The sequence below is a fragment of the Nyctereutes procyonoides genome, unplaced genomic scaffold, assembly GCF_905146905.1.
Source record: "Nyctereutes procyonoides isolate TBG_1078 unplaced genomic scaffold, NYPRO_anot_genome, whole genome shotgun sequence".
In the NCBI taxonomy this organism is placed as follows: Eukaryota; Metazoa; Chordata; class Mammalia; order Carnivora; family Canidae; genus Nyctereutes; species Nyctereutes procyonoides.
Window position 1 is genome coordinate 24193009 of NW_026575122.1, and position 20086 is coordinate 24213094.

A 20086-nucleotide genomic window follows, 5' to 3' on the forward strand; every position below is an offset into this window, starting at 1 on the left:
TAGGTTTTAGAATATTGTGTTTTCTTTTTCTTTTTCATTTTGATACCTATTTTGATTTGCCGTGTGATTTCTTATTTGGCTGATAGCTTGTAGAGTAGTTTGTTAATATTTAAATGTTAATATTTACATTGTAGATTTTCCAGTTTTGTTTTATTGTTGATCTTTAGTTTTGTACTACCTTTGTTGAAAAATATACTTGGTATGATTTCTGTCTTCTTAAATTTGTAGTATTTGTTATGTCTTTTAATGTGATTTAACCAGGGGATTATGTGTGTACTTGAAGAAAATCTGTATTCTATTTTTCTTGGATGGAATGTTTTATATATACTTTTAGAACCATGTATTCTTTTATTTTTTTATTTTTTAATTTATTTATGATAGACACACACACAGAGGAGAAAGAGAGAGAGAGAGAGAGAGGCAGAGACACAGGCAGAGGGAGAAGCAGGCTCCATGCCGGGAGCCCGACACGGAACTCGATCCCGGGACTCCAGGATCGTGCCCTGGGCCAAAGGCAGGCGCGAAACCGCTGAGCCACCCAGGGATCTCCTAGAACCATGTATTCTGAACTATGTTTCAAGTAAAAAAAATCTTAAAAATAAAAAATTAATCACTTTAATTGAGGGTACTCACTTAAAATAAAGCATATCAGGGGGTGATGGGTGAAATAGGTGAAGGATCTTAAAACACACTTATCATAATGAGCACTGAGTAACAATGTATAGAATTGTAGAATCATTACGTTGTACATTTGAAACTAATATAATACCGTATGTTAACTACAGTGGAACTAAAATTAAATGGAACCTTACCATTAAAATGGTAACCCCTAAAAGACACTATGACCTGAATGCTTTATGTCTCCCAAAAATATGTTGAAATCCTAATCCCCAACGTGATGATATTAAGAGATGAAAGCATGTGGAAGGTTATTAGGTCAGAAAGGTAGAAGCTTCATGAACAGCATTAGAGCCTTTATATATAAAAGAGACATGAGAGAGGTAGCTCACTCCTTCTGCCATGTGAAAACACAGTGAGAAGGCAATGGCTATGAACCAGGACTCAGGGCCTCAGCAGGCACCAAATTTGTGGGTTGCTTGTTCTTGAACTTCCCAGTGTCCAGAACTGTGAGAAATTTCTATTGTTTATAAACCATCCAGTCTGTGGTATTTTGTTATAAGAGCCTGAATGGGCTAACACAGACCTTCAAGGAATCTCTAGGGCTTTGATGTTCAGAGAAAATCTGTTTTCTCTGCTCAGTGCTTATGATTGTCCTTAAATTGCTTTTTCCCTTTATCTCAACCTGAGACCCTGGATAATACATACATGTGACATATAAGAAAGTGGAGATTAAGTAAAGTAAGTCTCTCTCTTCAGGCCAGAAAACACTAGAGGACTGGAATTTGGATAGTTGAGTTTGTCCTGACACTCATTTATTTTAGACACTCATCATTATGGTTTTACCTGTGAAGAAAGGGAAGAGTCCCTGGTTCTCTTCTCATATCTCAGAGCTCCTGAGAGAGCATCTACAGCAACTAGCTAGATGTGGTTATAAAACATAAACAGGGATGGAAAATAGAAAGGGTAGTATAGGCCAGAAGCCTGTGTAGGCAAAGAACATCTGGGTGAAATTAGAGTCTTAAATGGGGAAATCTTTGTGAAATTTTCCCTTGAATAGGGTAAAGCAAGACTAGGATGAGCAAACAAATACAGTTTAGTTGGTGTTATTGTGTTTGTTTGTTTGTTTGTTTGTTTGTTTGTTTGTTTTAAGCTCTGGATTGATCTATAACTTCATTCCCTAATGAACCCAAAACCAAATTCTCTGGAAGCAGATAAATACCTGAACCTTAACAATACTTAACTTGTTACCTGATGTATTCTGTTTTTCCAAGAGCATTAAAGATAACCATTCATCTCATTAGTGCATTAACAACATATGGTCAGCTGATGTTCCTATTCCTAATGGCTATAGTTTAAGGAATTTACAAACTCTATGAAAATTTTTCTAAAGTTTATCTTGAAAAACTATTTTAAAAGTGTTAATATACTTTATTTAGCTATTAAAATTATAATAATAATAAAGATTTATTAAATGCTTACAATATGAGATATAGAGCTAAGCACTTGATATGAATTATCTAATTTAACTATCATAATAACCATGAAATATATCTCATTAGTCTCGTTTTGTAGTTGAGCTAACTTCCCTAGGAGTACACAGCTTTTAGTGGCAGAAAAAATAAGCACTGAGAATATCTAGCCCCAGACTCTTAATCATTTTATTAGGTACCTACAACTGTATAACAGATTATACCATGAACTTAGAGGCTTACACTAGTGATCCCAGAGTTTCTGTAGGTCAGGAACCCAAGTACAACTTAGCTGGCTTTTCTGCTTTGGGGTCTTCACCAGGTTCCAACGCAGCTCTTGTTTAGGGCTACCATCTCATCAGAGGCTCAGCTGAGGAAACATGTGCTTTCAAATTCCCCCAGTTGTTGGTAGAATTCACCTCCTCATGGTTGTAGGACTGAGTTTCCTATTCTGTTGCTGGCTGTCAAGTGAGGGCAACTCTTGACTCTTAGAGGCCACCCCACCTTTTTTTGTACCTGACCCTCTTCACAGACTGTCTTACAAAATGGTAGTTTACTTCCTTAAATCCAACAAATAAGAGTCTTTCTAATGCCAGTCAGCTTGGGGTCTTATGTACCATAAACAATCACAGAAGTGACTTTCTACTACATTGGCTATAGCCTATGGTTAAAAGCAAGTCCCACATCCTGTCTGCATTTAAGGGGAGGAATTATACAAAGGTGTGAAAACCATGAGGCAGCCTTACTGACTTTAAGGTCTTTCCACCACAACCACTAGGCAAGTAAGAGTGGAACTGTGCTTGTGCCAACTTCTCAATCTTTGCCAAATCTGTACAGCATCTACTATTTTAAATTATATTTAAATATTCTAAATTACATATTTTAATTGCCTTTATTTTCTTAAGCTGACCCACTTTTAAAATAAAGAGCTTTTATAACACATATAGAGAAAAATCAATATTACTTGCCATAAAAAGAAGGTAAAACAAAGCAAAATAAAGGCAAAGTAAAAAAAAAAACAAAGATTTATACTGTACTATGTATTTACCTATATGGGATCACTTAATTGTCATGCAATTCATGGTAAACAGTATCATCCTCTTTATTAAAAATACAGAAACTGAGATCCAGAAAAGTTTGGTAAGCCATTCAAGACAACACAGCTTGTAAGTGGTTTTAACAAGATTCAGATCCATGGCAACTGGCAGCCAAAGTGCACAAGAACTATGGTCTAGCACTCAACTCATCATGAATCCCAACTTTCCTGGTTCCTTTTCCTTACTCCACCTGTCTCCTCAGCCTTTCTCCTAACCTCTTCAACCCCAAGATCCATCTTCAAATACCAGACATCAATACAATATAAGAATGAAGAGCAAGTATGCCCAGGTTTTACTCCTAGCTTTATCTCTTGTTGGCTTTTTCCCCTGGGGTAAAGTATTGCTTTGCTTCAGTTGTCTTATCTATAAAATGGGGGTGATAATAGTAGGAGCTTAATAAATAGGAGTTAAAATTTTAATACAGTTTTTATCACAGTCTCAAAGAAAAATGTCCAAGACACCTAACCTTGAGTATTGTGTGTTTATTGCAGTTAGGTTTTCAATCCTTCTAGGGAACAAGTGAAAACAGAAAAAAAATTGACAGAATGCTTTATTTTGCTTTTTTTGTCTGTTTTTAAAGCTTACTATAATTAATCATGTTTGAGGGCAATGCCCTTGAGTAGGACTGAGAGGATGGAGTCTTGTGCCCAAAGAGTTGGCCTTAGCTAGGAGGATGGTCAGGATACCCTGAGCACTAGAGGGAAGGTTGTTCATGGGCACAGATGCAGGCAATGGTGTCCCTGCAATGGGAGGAACTTGTGGTCATTCCTTTCTTATTGCTTCAAGGACTTGCTCTGTAAATTCTTCCTTCACACTTCTACAACGTCGATTTTGCCTCTCAGGTAAGTGATTTATATTAACATGAAAGCATGCAATTATTTCTCCTATCTTCAATAGAAAGAACTCTTTCCTGATGCAACGTCTTACTCCAGTTATCACTCCATTCTCTCAAAAGACCAATTTATCACTGCTGACTCCAAGTCTTTTCCTGCCATTCTTTCCTGAATATACTTTGGTCATGCTTTCACCTCCACCTCCCCACAGAAATGTTCCTTGCCCAGCTCACCAAACTCCTCCACATTGTTAAATTCAATAGCTAACTTTGGTCCTCATCTTTCTTGCTTCATCAGCAGCATGTGACATGACAGCTCCCTCCTGGGCACCACACCCTCTGAGTTCCCTCCTGCTTCCTGCTGCTTACTCTCTACCCTCCAAATTCACAACACAGGTATGCCCCACATTCAATACTCAGATCTCTCTTCCATTTGTAGTCATTCCTTTGGAGAGTTCATCCCAATGTGTATCTCCCAGTCAGAGCTCTCCTGTATTCCAGATTCTTCTGTCCTACTCAACATCTCCATGCTTAACCTGTCTACGAGAGGACCCACACTTTTCTGCATCCCTGTAAACAGCAGCTCCTTCCTTCCAACTCTTTAAATGAGTAGTATGTAACAGATAAACAGCCTGACTCTTCTCTCTCACATCACTTACCCAACCTGTTTGAAATTCCCATAAGGTCTACTTTCTACTCTTATCAGCATCTCTGCTGTGTGTTTGAACAACCCACCATCCTCTTCTTCCAGAATCCTTGCAACAAATCTAACTGATCTCCCTGCGTCTGTCCTTGCTAGGACTCCCAAAATCAATATGTAACATAAGTGACCTTAATAAAACAAAAATCAGATTTGTGTCATGCCTCTGCTCAAAACTGTCCCAGGATGTCCTTGTCACTCAGAAAAGCTAGTATCCCAGTGACCACTAAGGCCTGATGTCATCCATCTGCCATTGTCTTTCTGGTGTAATTCTTACTATTTTCCACCTTGCTCAGTAACTCCTGTTATATTGGCCTCCTCAGTGTATCATGAACACACCACGGAAGCTTCTGCCTCAGGGCCTTTGAACTTACTGTTCTCTTTTCATGGAAGAGAGGCCTACCCTTGCCAACTTCTACAAAGTTATAAGCCCCTTCCAACACTTTCTGCTTTACTTTCTTCCCCATAGTGTTTATTGATATTTTATGTATATTTACTTTTTTAAAAAGATTTCATTTATTCATGAGAGACAGAGAGAGAGAGAGAGAGAGAGAGGCAGAGACACAGGCAGAGGGAGAAGCAGGCTCCATGAAGAGAGCCCGACGCAGGACTTGATCTCAGGTCTCCAGGATCACGCCCTGGGCTGATGGCAGTGCTAAACTGCTGAGCCACCTGGGCTGCCCATATTTACTTTTTAATTTTGTGCTTCAGTTCCAGCAGAAATGGGCTTTTTGTTTTATTTACTGCTGAGTTCCTAGTACTCAAAGCAGGGCCTGGCATAGAGGGAGCGTGCAAGTTTGGTGAATGAATTAACTATCATCAAAATGGTATGATTTATCTACTTATAGTTATTTTGTAATTACTAATGAGAGAGGTTTTACCCCCATGTTCTGAGTCTAAAGAGAAAAAGTGCTTCATTAATACAACTACTACTCACACATTCCAAACAATTCAAAAATCATCCACAATTTGATTATTAGTATGCAGGAAAAGATAAACTTCTCACTGATGATAATCATTATTTCAAAATAGGTACCAAAGGGCCAGTGATGGGCATACAATTTAAAATGAAAAAAAAATCGAAATAGAAAATGTAAATAAGTAAATATGAGTTTACCTTTAAAAAGGAGATCTCTTTAAATAGACACTAAGCAGCAGATCATTTGGACCTAATGATACTTTACTTGGGAATTTTGCTGTGGACTACTTTCTCTAGGCTAATCTGGAAGATGAGTTACAGAATATTAAAGACCCAAGGTGCCAAAAGCAAGCAATTTGCTGCTGACTAATCAGGCAGAGACAATTTTTTTTTTTTTAGGAAAGCTCAAATTTGACTATGTCTTCCCTTTTATCATGAATTGAAGATTCTCCTAGTTGTTTCTTGAAATTCAGCGTTAAAAGAGATGATGATTCTCTTACTACCAAAATGTTCAGTGACAGAGCCTGTCTTTACCGATATGCAGGCAAAAACCTTAAGTCTGTGAAACATGTTTTCCATAATTGTTGGGCATCATGACACACATTGAATGAAGAAAAACACTAATCATAAAGTGTATTTAGTGTTAAGCATTTCAGACATGTATGGATTCACACCAGGCTTTCTAGGTTTTCTTTTTTCTTTTCCACCCTTAACTAAGTTCTTCGTTTCCTGTATAAGAGTGAAGCAATGTCTGGAAACTGAAATAGCTATTAATATTATTGTCTCTTTGCTATACCTGTTTATATAACACTTGATTTAAATAAGAGTGCTTTTGATGGCTTCTAAATCTAACAACACAATGTAGATACAAGTTAGTTATTCAACTAAGGGACATTTTATTTTAATTATTTGTGACAGGGAAAAAATGAATTTATCCATCATTTCCTGCTGCCTCCCAAGCAGAGAAGAACCTGCAAAGGCCCCTCTTGCTGAGCCTGCTGTGGCTATGAGAACACAAAACAGAGCTCAGAGGCTGAATGAGAGTCAATTGTGTCAATGTATGCAAAAGGTGTGGGCTCCAGGAAAGACTGGAGCGGGGCAGTGGGAAAGTCTGCTTAGAAGGAAGGTTCCAGAAGGAGGAAAACCTAGTTGTTGGTAGTGGATAGAGGATTGTGGGGAACTGGAGAAATAGGAAAGCTGTCATTCAGGGAAGACATTTCAGAGGGAAAAGTTAAAAGAAGTGCTTAGATTAAGTTTTTATGAATTTTTCTATATGGTGACACCACCTTTTTTCTAATTGCTGTTTTTTTCTAGCATGCATGAAACAAATACCTAGCTTCTAAAATTTCAAAAAATTACAAATGAACAAAATCAGCTTGTATACAACCCAAACCATATAGCACACCATGGGGAGCACAACTGGGTAACACAATTCTCTGCTGCATGCTTTAATTCCAGGAGGTGGATACTGTAGCACAGATGATATATTAGGACACACAGAAGATGTACTATCTTTGTAGTACTGGGTATTATTCAGAAGTATTGGGCTTTTTGAGTTATAACTAATAAGTCATAAAATGGCATTAAAATGATCTAGGCAGAAGAAACCCCAGTAATGGAGAACATAGTTACAAAGCTTAAGATAGAAATCTCAGTAATTGAACAAAGCCACCCTGTTTTGATGGGAGTTAAGACTCAGAATCAGAATGGATTCGAAGAAGGACTTTCGTTATTTAGGATCATGTGGCAATTCACATTGCTTGATATAAAAACTCTGAATAAGAAATAAGAGTAAGAGATGAAGGAATGATTTTTAAGGATAAGAATATTAATGCACTATCAGTGTTAAGAGAAGAGTATACAGTTGTCTCAATAGGCACTTAACAAGATTTATCAAAGATGTGTTCTGTGGGTAGAACAAAGATTTTCTGGAACCCCACAAAAGTGGAAACAGCAACACAGTTAACTCAGTGTGTTGCTCCAAGGAAATCTCCGACCGAGACAGTCTTCTGAGGAACCCGGATTCACTTTCCAAAGAAGCAGAACCTGTTATGGCCACAATCATCTCACCTTTGTTTTTTGCTTTAAGATCTATTTATTTATTTGAGAGAGAGATAGAAAAAGAGAAAGAGTGCACATGAGAGAGCACACTTGTGAGAGGAGGGGCAGAGGGAGAGGGAGAGAAACGGAGAGAAGTATACTCTGCGCTGAGCCTCAGCTGGGAGCTAGACTCTGCTCCATCTCAGTACCCTGACGTCACAACCTGAGCAGAAATCAAGAGTCAGATGCTCAATGGACTGAGACACTAAAGCACCCCACACTATTTTTCTAATTCCCTTTTGGAGAAATATTGCTTCTGTTTCTTAAATGCTCAAGAGTTGAGGTCAGTCTAACAGATCTGTAAAAGTCCCACGTATCTAAAGTGTCCCAAGATCAGCTTGCAACCGCATGTACCATACAAAGAAAAACCTGGATGTCTGATTTCAAAGATCTATCCCCTCAGCCTTGATGAGCAGAATCAGAAGCAAACATTTTTAACTGCCAGTATGTTCTCCTCATTGAACTCCTCCAGAGTGGGACGATTACATCTTATCCAAAGTTTTCTTAAATCCATGCACTAGAACCCTCCAATCACAAAGACAGAGCAACAGTAGACATAGGAAGTCAGGTAAAAAAAAAAAAAAAAAGAAGTCAGGTAAATCATAACACTTTGAAACAAGTGATTTAATTGAAATAGAGTATTTTGATTTTAATGGATTCTTTTGGCATTAAAATGCTCCCAGAAGCAAACTGTGCTTCAAAAAACTAATTATTGGAACACTCCCCAAACATTGCAGACTGGCAAACTCTGACCAAATGAAGTGTTCAGTTAACATAACAAACATAACATAACAGCTTATTTTTTAATTGCCTCTCGATATGAATAGATGCATATTTGTGTTTCTTCTTATCCAAGTAAACTACGTACCTCTTTCTCCATTTGTAATCCTTCTGCTCTAATATTTCGTTCAAACACTTCTCTCTTTTCGGTCTGTGGGTTAGATTTTCTGTACACAAGAATATAGTCAATCCGACACTTTCCATCTCTAAAGTAAAGTCCATTTGATTTGTTTTTTTCTGGCACTGTCTGCACAGAAAGAGAAAGAAACCAGTTTAAGACACTCATAAAACTGAGCCTAAGCCAATATTAAAGAATTAGAAGTCAATGAGTTTTCATTGTGTTTTCTCAAAATTACATTCTTATTAATGAAAAATGTAAGCAGTAGGGAACAAAAAATTAAAAATTGGAAAAAGAATGCAGTGAAAGTGAAAACACTAAAGATACCTAACAATACCAAATGGTGGCAAGGATCTGGAACACCTGAGAATGATCATATTCTAAAAGTGAGAGTGAAAACCACTATACTTACTCTGGAAACACACTAGCAATATCTTATAAAACTGAACATCTGCATAACACAAAACCCATAACAAGACAAATCCTTATTTAAGCAACTAAGAGATATGTATCTATAGCAGCACTGTTCATAGGAATAGAAAAATCAAAAAATGTGAATCAATTCAAATGTCCATGGACAGGCAAATAGGTAAATAAATGGTAGAACCATCATGAAGTGGAAGATTATATAACAGTAAAAATGAATGAAGTACAGTTACATCTAATAGTAAGCATGAATCTTAAAACAGTATTGACAGAAAAGAACCAAGTCATAGAAGACTTCATGCGACATGATTTTTAATAAAGCACAAAATAAACTGAATCTAGAAAGAAGTTATTAGGGCTATGGATGTGCATGGTGAAGCTATTTTTAGAGCAAGAGAACTAAAAAAACAAAACAAAAATTCAAGAATATGGAACTTGTGATAAGGTAGTGACAAGATTAAAAGTAGCTCTGGTAGTTTTAGTGTTTCTCTAGTTCAACATTCCTCAAACTTTCTGTCCACAATAAGAAAAAACATTTTACTTTGTTGTATCTGTGTACATATGTAACATAACCAGTATCTGAGACAAAAGATTCACAAGACAATACTCATCCTTTCTACTTGTGTATGTGCTAATATTAATTTTCCATTCCACTAAAAATAATTGGAGTTATAACATACAACTAGGTTGTCAACCTAATTTGAAAACTACCATCTTAGTTATAAGCTGGATAGTAGTTTAAGGTGTTCATTTTACAACTATGCTTCAAAACTTACATGTAAGTTATAAATATTATTTTGTAGTGAGTACACACATAAAAATTAAAGAACAAAATAATATAATTTCATCCAGGCTCCAAAGGCTTGTTGTAATCAAGTACAGCACTGAAAGTGACCATCAAGTACAGGCTGGTTAGGCTACAGTCAAGTTTCTCAAGCTGATAGGTTTCAAGAACATGTCCGTGAATCTAGCAAGGAGAAGTGAGGGGTGGGGGCTGGCTACCTTTTCTGTAGGTCCAGTTTACATCAGGTTTCAAATAGTGATAGATGGGAGGCAAATAAGCCAGACTTATTAGCAAGGCCATTGCTAGAATGGCAACTTTTTTTCACAAGTGCCATGCATGCAACCTCATCCAAAAGGGAAAATATTGGCCAGTAGGGATGGAAATGTCACATCCTATGTCTTGATACAAACATTTTCAATTGATGATCAATCCTCACTTTTTTTTTTTTTGGTTTTTGCTTTGAGAGGTACTCAGAAGTCTTCCCAAACAAATGCTTTCTTAACAATTATTTGCTAAGCAAGGGAACTACTCTTGCTTAGATTTAGCACATCAGTATCTGTCTGCAAAAACAAGGTTTCAGCAATGGCATCAGGTTAGTAAAGCCTTAACCCTCCTGAGACTGTTTGCTTATTTGTAAGTTTAGGTGATGAGACTAGGTGCTCTTTGAGATCCTTCAGGAGACCCCTCTTTTATGCCACATCATGGCATTCAACGTAACTGTGTGAAGGGGTGACAAAGGTATGAAGTTTTTCTTTGAGAAAAAAATAGTATATGGACAGTAGCAGTAGCATATGGTGTTGGCAGAAAGAGGTTTAGGAAGCTTGGTAGAAGTAAGCAATTTTCCCTGGTCAAAGGTGACATCCTGTCAATGGTTAACTGGCTCTGGAATAATAAATATAGTAAGAATATGCAATAAAGAAATGACTCTGATTTTGTGTTCCTATTACCTCTATCTAATGCATATACAAAGAAGGTATTATACTCCACTGAGACAAAATCTAAGCAAGAATGAATGCCCCTAACAAAAGTTGTTTTTTTTTTCCAAAATGACACATGAACAAATGGATCTATTTACAATTGCAATAAGATTACAGAGGCAAATGGAAACTCAGGGAGGCTTTGAACAGGATAATCTACTGAGAGCTGGTCCATTTTGTGTCATTGCTCTATGTACTGGGTGATTTATACGAGGAAGTCCATACTTGTAAAGCTTTCTCTCTCTGAGTGACACTCAGAATGTAGATTATCATAAAACGACAGGTGGCTTTAAGGATCTCCCTTTACATAAATGAAATGTCTCTAGGTATAAAAAGGGAAATATATCACTTAGTGAAAGTTTGTTTTAAGCACAGGTAGGTTCAGGATCACTGAAATGTGCTAGACTGATGAAGGAAATCAAAAGAATAAAGAACTGTCTCTTATTTTCCAGAAACCTACAGTTCAATGAGATAATGACTTTAAACAATCCATGGAATATGGTTCACAGATTCCTACCTGGGTGAAATACTGTATTTTTAAGAAATCATACACTTACCTCTCCCCCTGCTTCCAATCTGCTAGCATCATCTGAAGTACTGGTCAGGTTTCCAGGGTGAAGCAGAGAATCATCATCTTTGCAAGGACTGTTGACTGCTTCTAATTCATCAAAAAGAATATTGACATCCTTGGCCACTAAAACCAAAATAAATACATTACAAGTGGGGTTAAGAATCTGGGATCTTGAAAACAATACCAAAATAGAAAATATCTCCCTGTGGCCTCATATTTTTTCATTGTTTCAATTACACCTTGAATGATAAGTATATTATTTCCTAAGGAGAAAAGGATGTGAGGTGCAAAGCATGTTTGATCAAACAGTCTTGATTAGGCAAAATCCAGGACAATGTGAAGCAAAGTATCTCCATAATATAAATATAATTTGCCTTCCATGATAAGAGGAGGTGTTGCATTTTAGTTTTCCTTCATATACTTGTTTAGCATAAAGTACTTTCACTCAAGTCTTCTAAGAACTCATTAACTGTGTTAGACATAAACTTTTAAAATTTTATGATTTTATTCTTCATGAAAATGCCATACAACTTGCTAAGTGAACCCACGTGTGCGCCAACTGCAAGGTTGGGTAAGAGCTGTTATTTTCTTCCTTTGTTACTTCCCAAGGTCTAATAAAGAAAACCTCCTACAATAACAAAGCAGGCAGTTGGGTTTTCTGCATTTCTTCTTTCTCTAATCATGAACTGAAATCATGAAGTTACCCATTTAGGGGGTTTCCAAAGAGACTGTTGATGCCAATATATAGAGCCCTATGTATCAGAGCTCCAGATAAAGTCTATCACGTTCAAATGCATAGTGCCTTGCAGCATACCACAAATGACAGTTCAGCACTTGTAGCTGCAGATACATAGTGCCAGGTACAGGACGCTTCCTTAGCTACTCAAATTACAGACCAACATTGAAGTTACTTTTTCCTTTGATGCTTTAAAAATCTCTAAGGGTTTTTAACCTACCCTAAGCTGCTGCGCAGAATAATTTGTAGATGATATGGTACTATTTATATGTCACATACAAGAGTATTCATCCTTTCATTCAAAAAATTTTTAGAGATGTGCACAGAGTTGTGTGATAGCTACACCCTGATGAATGAAAATGACAGGTCTTCCTGCCCTTGTGGGGATAAGTAAACAAAACAAATAGTCATAGAATTATAAATTGCATTGAGTGCTATAAAGAAAAGAAAAGTTTGGGTATAGAGAGAATAGAGATCATTTCCTTAGATGACAGGTTCTAAAGCTATATCTAAATGTGTGACTTTAGGCAATTCATTTAACTTCTAAGTTCCTCTTCTATAAAATAGAATAGGCATGGCAATTAAAATTAACATTTACTGCTTACTGTGATAGGCTGATTCATGGCCCCCAAAGGTGATCTAAGTCCTGAAACATGTGAATGTGTTACCTTCTATGGCAAAAAGGACTCTGTAGACATGATTAATTCAAGATTCTTAAAATGGGAGATTATTTTGGATTATATGAGTGGGCCCAATATAATTAAAAGGGAGGCAACAGGGTCAGAATCAGAGAGACAGATTAGAAGATGCTATGATAATTGGCTTTGAAAACAGAAGATAGAGCCATGAATCAAGGAATGCAGATGCCCTATAAAGTAGAGAAAGACAAGAAAACAGATTCTCCCCTAGGCCTGCAGAAGGAACAGTCTCACTGGTACCTTGATGACTTCTGACCTCCAGAACTATAAGAAAATAAATCTGTGTTAAGTCACCAAGTTTGTTGTTAAATTGTGATAGCAGCAGAAGTAAATTAATACACTTACTACATGTTTTTAAGCTCTGCAGCTCCAAGGGAAAACACATTATGCTCTTTTCATAAAAATGGGATAGGAGCACCTATGCTGTGCCAGGAACTCAAGAAAAGGAATAGTTTTGAGAGAGCACAGTATGTCATGTTGTGGGGGATGTCAAGAGGAAAGTTAACTTCCCTGACAACCCTAAATAAACTGCCCCTCATCCAGTTATTCTCCATCCCCCACCACCACCACTCATTTCTTCACAGCACTTATCACAAACTGTAATTCAACTCTATATTCATTTGTTTATACTGTGTCCTGGGTATTTACCCTATGAGAATATAAGTTCCATAAGAACAGAGACCTTGTCTGTCTTGACATGTGTATAGAGGTCCTGGAACAGCCCTCAACATACATTTGTTTAATGACAGAATGATGATCTCAAGGTGGACATGGTCTAATGATGTCTGAGAGCCTCCTCTTCTCCAATAGCCTATGGTTCTAAGACCTTGCACATACATTTTTCCTAATGCAATTCTTATTCACAAGCCAGGAGATCCACAATTTCAGGTAGATACTAATTTTTAGTAGACAGTGATTCAATTTCAAGTAGATATGGATAAGACTTGAACAGAAGGATAAAAATATTTCAACAACATAGACCTGATTACTATTCTAAACCCCACCACTTAGCTGTGTGAACTTGTGCTCCCATTTCCTCACTGGTGAAACAGATATGGAAAACTCTCTCAGGGCGGCTGAGAGGATTCCATGAGATCATATGCATGTTGGTCTGACACACGGCAGATCTGCAGGAAATGCTGGTTTATTGATTTTAGGCACTGGGACTTAAGTTAGCATTTGAGCCTTATCAACACAAGATACCAGAAGAGGTGAGGCATTTACAAATTGGAACAGTGGTTATGAGGGCGTGGATTAGGGTAAGGTGTGAAGTAAAGAAACAAAAGAGGACACTGAGATTCATGTTTAAGTGACTGACTGGCTCACCCTCAGGACAAACTCTTGAATATCCATCATCCATCAATGAGAATTGCCCCTTCGCTTTTGCTAAGGACAGAAAATTACCAGAACATCTACCAGCATCACCCTCTGGTGTTGGTACAATCGGTTCAACAAAGCCCTATATATTCTGGGGTTCCCAACTGGACCATGTTGCCACCCTGGAGATATATGGCATTGTCCAGAGACATTTTTTATTATCATGGCTAAGGAGAGGGGGTGATGCTAACATCCAGTGGGTAGAGACCAAGGATACTGCTAAACATCCTACAAGGTACAGAATAGCCCTCTCCAAGAGTTATCCAACCCAAAACATCAATAGTGTTGAGCCTGAAAAATTGTGCTCTACATTAAAGACCCAACTATTTGATTCTAGAGGGACCAGCTAACTTGGAAAAGGAAGAGAAGCCCTTTGTTTCCCCTACTCCTGCCCATCAGTATTATTGTCTGGAAGTTGTTAGGGCGCTAATGTTACCTAAGTGCTCAAGGGAAATCAGGTTGTTGTGCAACCTGATTTTTAGAGAATTAAGTGATATTAAGGCACCATTATCACCTGTCAGCCTCTCAAGAGCCTGAGCAGGGATTAAAGATGCTTATCTGTCAAAAAATGTTCAGCTGAACACAAGATCGGTAAGAAGACTATAGAACAGGTAGCAATTATACAGAGAGAAGAAACATGTACCCTTATCAATACTCCACTATTGTTACTGACAGAGCAGCTTTACAAGTGAAGTTTTAGAAACCATGTACAATATCCTTGGATGCAAACTTACATCATTTCTTTAAGGAGAAAAATAGCCCCAACTTCCAAAATTAATCAATTTTTAAAAATCTGTTTATACAACCAGTACTTGGTGGGTGCCTACCTTACCTGGACCCTATGCTGGGCTACATCAAGTACTGGACGCGGCAGCCATGGCCCCTGTCCTCAAAGAGCTCACCATCAGCGACCGTGGCAGTGGGGCCTCTCCATCCAGGGCATGGATATGACAAAGATCCTCTACATACAAACAAGGTTACTTTTAATGGATCCCCTTACTTTCATCATACTTCTCCCCTCCCCAAAATGTTTGATAATTATCTGCTTAGTAGAATTCTGCTATTACATCCATTAAATAAGAAAGAACCAAATGTTCTGAGGAGTTAATTAAGAATGACAAGAGGAGAAGGACCCCTGGGTGGTTTAGTCAACTAACTGTCCAACTCTTGGTTTCAGCTCAGGAATCTCCGGGTTGGGAGATCAAGCCTGGTGTTGAGCGACCATGTCAAGCTCCTCACCTCAAGCTCCTTACTCAGTGCAGACTCTGCTTCAGATTCTTTCCCTCTCCCTCTGTCTCTCCTCTGTTCCTTTCATTCATAAACAAACAAATAAATAAATAAAATCTAAAAAAAAAACAACCCAAAACAAAAAAAGAATGACAAGAGGAAAGAGAATGCAAAAGTTCCATGCAACCCAGAAACAGACCTGCATTGCATAAACTTGGGAAGGGCTATGTGAACAGAATTGGGAACCTGAGTGGCAACAGGTAGATACCGTACATTTGGAAAGCAAGAAAGAGGCTCAAATGATTCTCCTTCACAAAAAAAAAAAAAAAAAAAAAAAAAAAAAAACCACAAAACAAAAACAAAAAAAACCAAAAACAAGGCACTCAGCCTAAGAAGACCAGGGAACAAAACAGTAAAGACTTACATATAACAGCTACACAAGACTCAAGAACCTCAAATTGCCTGGGAGACCAAAAATCTGGTCAAGTCTGAGTGTAACTCAAACTCAGCATAGGGAAGTGATTTCTATAGGCTAACTTGTTATACCATTCCAGAACAGAGACAGAGCAGAGAAATCAGAGGGCCATGAGGCAAGTAGATCCTGATGTTCTTTACATGATGGGATGGCAAATTTACCTCAACAGTACTGAATCTGCTCATTAAATATTGGTGATTATTTATTTAGTGAAAATCATTTGGATTATTAGCCATTATTCATTCACTAGGGGGGAAAAGGTTACAAATATGTTTCAAGGGCTCAAATAAACAAGTTAAGTATCTTCTGACATTTGTTTACAGAGCCAGTATTTAGGTTAGCTGCTAGAGGTACAGACATGAACAAGACAGGTGTGGATGAAATCAAATCAGTGCCACAAAGGCAAGGAAAACAAAAAGTGTGTCTTAAGAGATACCAAAAAATCAAAAAGCTCAACTCACTGCTTTTTTAACTCTATTCCTCAAATGCAGGAGAAAAACCCCACACCGGCATTATAGTACAGGAATACTTACATCTCAGTATTTTCTAATGCAGAGAAAATAAAGTGAAATATTAGGTCACTGAAGACAATACGAGAGGACCGTGCAGTGTAATCCAGGTATCTATATTTGTCCTCCAGAGGGCCAGTTCATTTTACTATTTTTGTCCCAAGTTCCCAATTATTACATCTGATATTCAGAATTCTGAAGATATTGCATATTGACCTCAAAGCCTCATTACAAAACATGAAAAAAAGGACACCTTCAGCAATAATTTAGAATGGAAAAAATGGCTTGTTTAAATCTTAATTTGAACATTTAGCTAGCTGTTTTATAACAAGCTCATCTTTACATCTAGCCCTAGGGTCTTTTCTAGGTGAAGGCCCAAAGCAGTTCTAAAATTGACATAAGGACTGGCAAATAGGAGGTGCTCAGTGCCCATTTTTAAGTAAATAAAAACTAGTTATAAGATTCTATCCATTTTTTTCTTCATTCTAGTTATCTTAGTGCAATTGCTTGAAAGTATCTGTTTCTCTCTCAGAAACTGAATATGAAGAAGTGGGAAGGGAGACACTAAGCAGGGCACTCACTACATTGTATTGAGGACTTTCAGGTCTGTTTTCCCTTTTTGTCCTCAAAATACCTTAGGCGAGGGGATTATGAATAAGAAGCCAGGTTCAGAGACACTATGTAAGTAAGTGTCTCTCACACAGCTAGTAAGTGACAGAGATGAAATCTAATTGAGTTCTTACCCTTAAATCCATGTTGTTTCTAACTGGCTCCTTATTTCTGTGGAAAGCATCCTACTGTTCTTAAATCATGTTTGGCTTGGGGTGCGTGGGTGACTCAGCCCATTAAGCATCCAACTCTTGGTTTCCGTTCAGGTGAGGGCCTTGGGGTCCTGGGATAGAGCCCTGTGTTGGGCTCCCTGCTCAGTGGGTCTGTTTCCCCCTTCTCCCTTTGCCCCTCCCACCCTCCTCCTCGCTACTCATGCACTTGCTCGCTCGTGCTCTCTCGCTCTCTCTCTCTCAAATAAATAAATCTAAAAAAAAAAGTCATGTTTGGCTTTCAAGCACAGAAGTCCTTTAACTGTCATCCAACTATATTGTCATCATTTTAATATTTATCTGAATAAAGCTAGACTTTACATCTGTCACTGAACAAGTCTGACACTTTAAAAAAATTTAATATATCAAATGAAATGTTTTTAGAAATCCAGAGAAACACACAGACTCAGCACAGCTTTGAGGACCTTAGGCTGGAATTTTAAAGACCACACACTAAACATTTGTATGATACCAGCAAGCCTAGGACTCTGCTCAATATGCTTCAAATGAATCTTATAACGTCCCTAAGGCAGACACTGTTTGGTTTACCAATGAGAGGGAAAAAAAGGGCCTAATTTGGAAAACTCCAAATAAAGTAATTGGAAAAGACACAGATCCTCCTTTAGCTAGTTTTATTCCTTTCCAAAGGCCAGTGGCTTTCAAAGTGTGTTTCCTGTAACCCCAAAATCCTTTTGGAGGAGCTTCAGGGGCCACTGAATGGACAAAGAGGGAATTGAGTGGGCTATGCCCTCTACCCCCAGCTACCCCCAAACAACTCAGTCACCTGCTTTAAAGTTTGGAAACCTCTGAATTACAGCAACAATTAAATGGCTGTACTAACACCTCTCCAAAGAAAACCCAGGGAAAGAAAGCTAGGGTTCTAATTGTTATAGATACGAAAGTAAGCATTTTTTTCCTGCCATAGGCAGTTTACTTGAAATACTTTATTTTTTTAAATTTTTATTTATTTATGATAGTCACACAGAGAGAGAGAGAGAGGCAGAGACATAGGCAGAGGGAGACTCCATGCACCGGGACCCTGACGTGGGATTCGATCCTGGGTCTCCAGGATCGCGCCCTGGGCCAAAGGCAGGCGCCAAACCGCTGCGCCACCCAGGGATCCCCTTGAAATACTTTAAAATTTAAAATATATCTTCGCAAAAAAAAAAAAAGAAAGAAAGAAGTTATAACATTTTTTTAAAATGTGGTTATTAAAAAATTTTCATTGGCATTTCCTGGCTCAGTAATGGTACCATTTATTAAAAAAAAAAAACATAGACAATAGCATGGGGCACCCACAGGACAGTCTGCCACAGGGCAAACATCACTGACTTGTTCCTGGGACAGCATGTCCTATGGACTCTTCTTATGAAGAGTTTTTCTTTCTACTACTTCATTCTAAAGAAAAGGACAGACACCTTGATTACTTCTATAACAAGGCAGATAATAATGGTACCTCTTATGACCTGAGAATGATACTTAGAAAAGAACCAAGTACCTAATTCAAGCTTTGCTCAATAGCCTTGGTTACCTTTTCACAATGTGAAATGAAGCCAATGATATTCTGCATCAAAGATCTCAGAGTCTCCTGACCATAGCTTGTTCTCCTTCTTTGGAAAGAATATGGATTCAGACAAGCTTTAATGTCTTTATCTTTTTGGTGAGAATAATACAATGTACCACATAGGATTGTTGAGAAGAATGACAAAGTACAGCCAACATTTATGCAGTACTTGCCATTTGCCAGGCACCATACTGAGGGCTTTACTAGATTTACTAGATTTACTCTAACTATGCCCCCCCTCTATCAGATGTGGAAATTAAGGCAAATAGAGTTCAAGACTAAATATAATAATATGTGTAAAAGGTCAACCACAGAGTTGTCAGGCAAGATTATGTGTTCAATATATGTCAGCACCTCCCTCTTCCCCATCTTCCCCTTTGAAAAAGCATGACCATATGGATTAAAAATAAAATTGGAAATCAGGGCTCAAGAAATTGGATTCAAAATGACTCACTGGATGTCACTGAGAAATGATTCAGTCTCCGCAGGCACAGAAGCACAAGAATGCCACCAATGCAGGAACAGCACTGCATTTATATAGACACATATACAAGTACAGAGGGTCAGACTACAGGATAGCAATGATCCTTCCAGGATCCATGTTCCTATTTCTTTTCTTTTTTTTTTTTTTTATAAATTAATTTTTATTGGTGTTCAATTTACCAACATACAGAATAACACCCAGTGCTCATCCCGTCAAGTGTACCCCCCAGTGCCCGTCACCCATTCACCCCCACCCCCCACTCTCCTCCCCCTCCACCACCCCTAGTTCATTTCCCAGAGTTAGAAGTCTTTATGTTCTGTCTCCCTTTCTGATATTTCTCACACATTTCTTTTCCCTTCCCTTATATTCCCTTTCGCTATTATTCATATTCCCCAAATGAATGAGAACATACACCGTTTGTCCTTCTCCGGTTACTGTGGCCAAGTTCAAAAAGGGTGTTGCCTGAGTTCTCCTCTGGGATTTTGATGGAATCTTGTCTCACATTTAGATCTTTCATCTATTTTGAGTTTATCTTTGTGTATGGTGCAAGAGAGTGGTCCAGTTTCATTCTTCTGCATGTGGATGTCCAATTTTCCCAGCACCATTTATTGAAGAGACTGTCTTTCTTCCAGTGGATCGTCTTTCCTCCTTTATCGCATATTAGTTGAGCATAAAGTTCAGGGTCCACTTCTGGGTTCTCTGTTCTGTTCCATTGATCTATATGTCTGTTTTTGTGCCAGTACCACACTGCCTTGATGAACACAGCTTTGTAGTACAACCTGAAATCTGGCATTGCGATGCCCC

The 20086-nt window shown here is 38.0% G+C and overlaps 1 protein-coding gene across 1 annotated transcript in view; it reads right to left on the reverse strand.

The window, feature by feature from the left end:
- The window catches only part of ANO4 (anoctamin 4), a 327266-nt gene that overhangs the window by 175841 nt on the left and 131339 nt on the right, over positions 1–20086 (reverse strand). The window contains exons 4-5 of the mRNA XM_055336489.1: positions 11381–11517; positions 8607–8765 (exon numbers count right to left, since the gene is read on the reverse strand). Coding sequence (XP_055192464.1) covers positions 8607–8765; positions 11381–11517 — 296 coding nt within the window. The remainder of the gene's footprint in view (positions 1–8606; positions 8766–11380; positions 11518–20086) is intronic.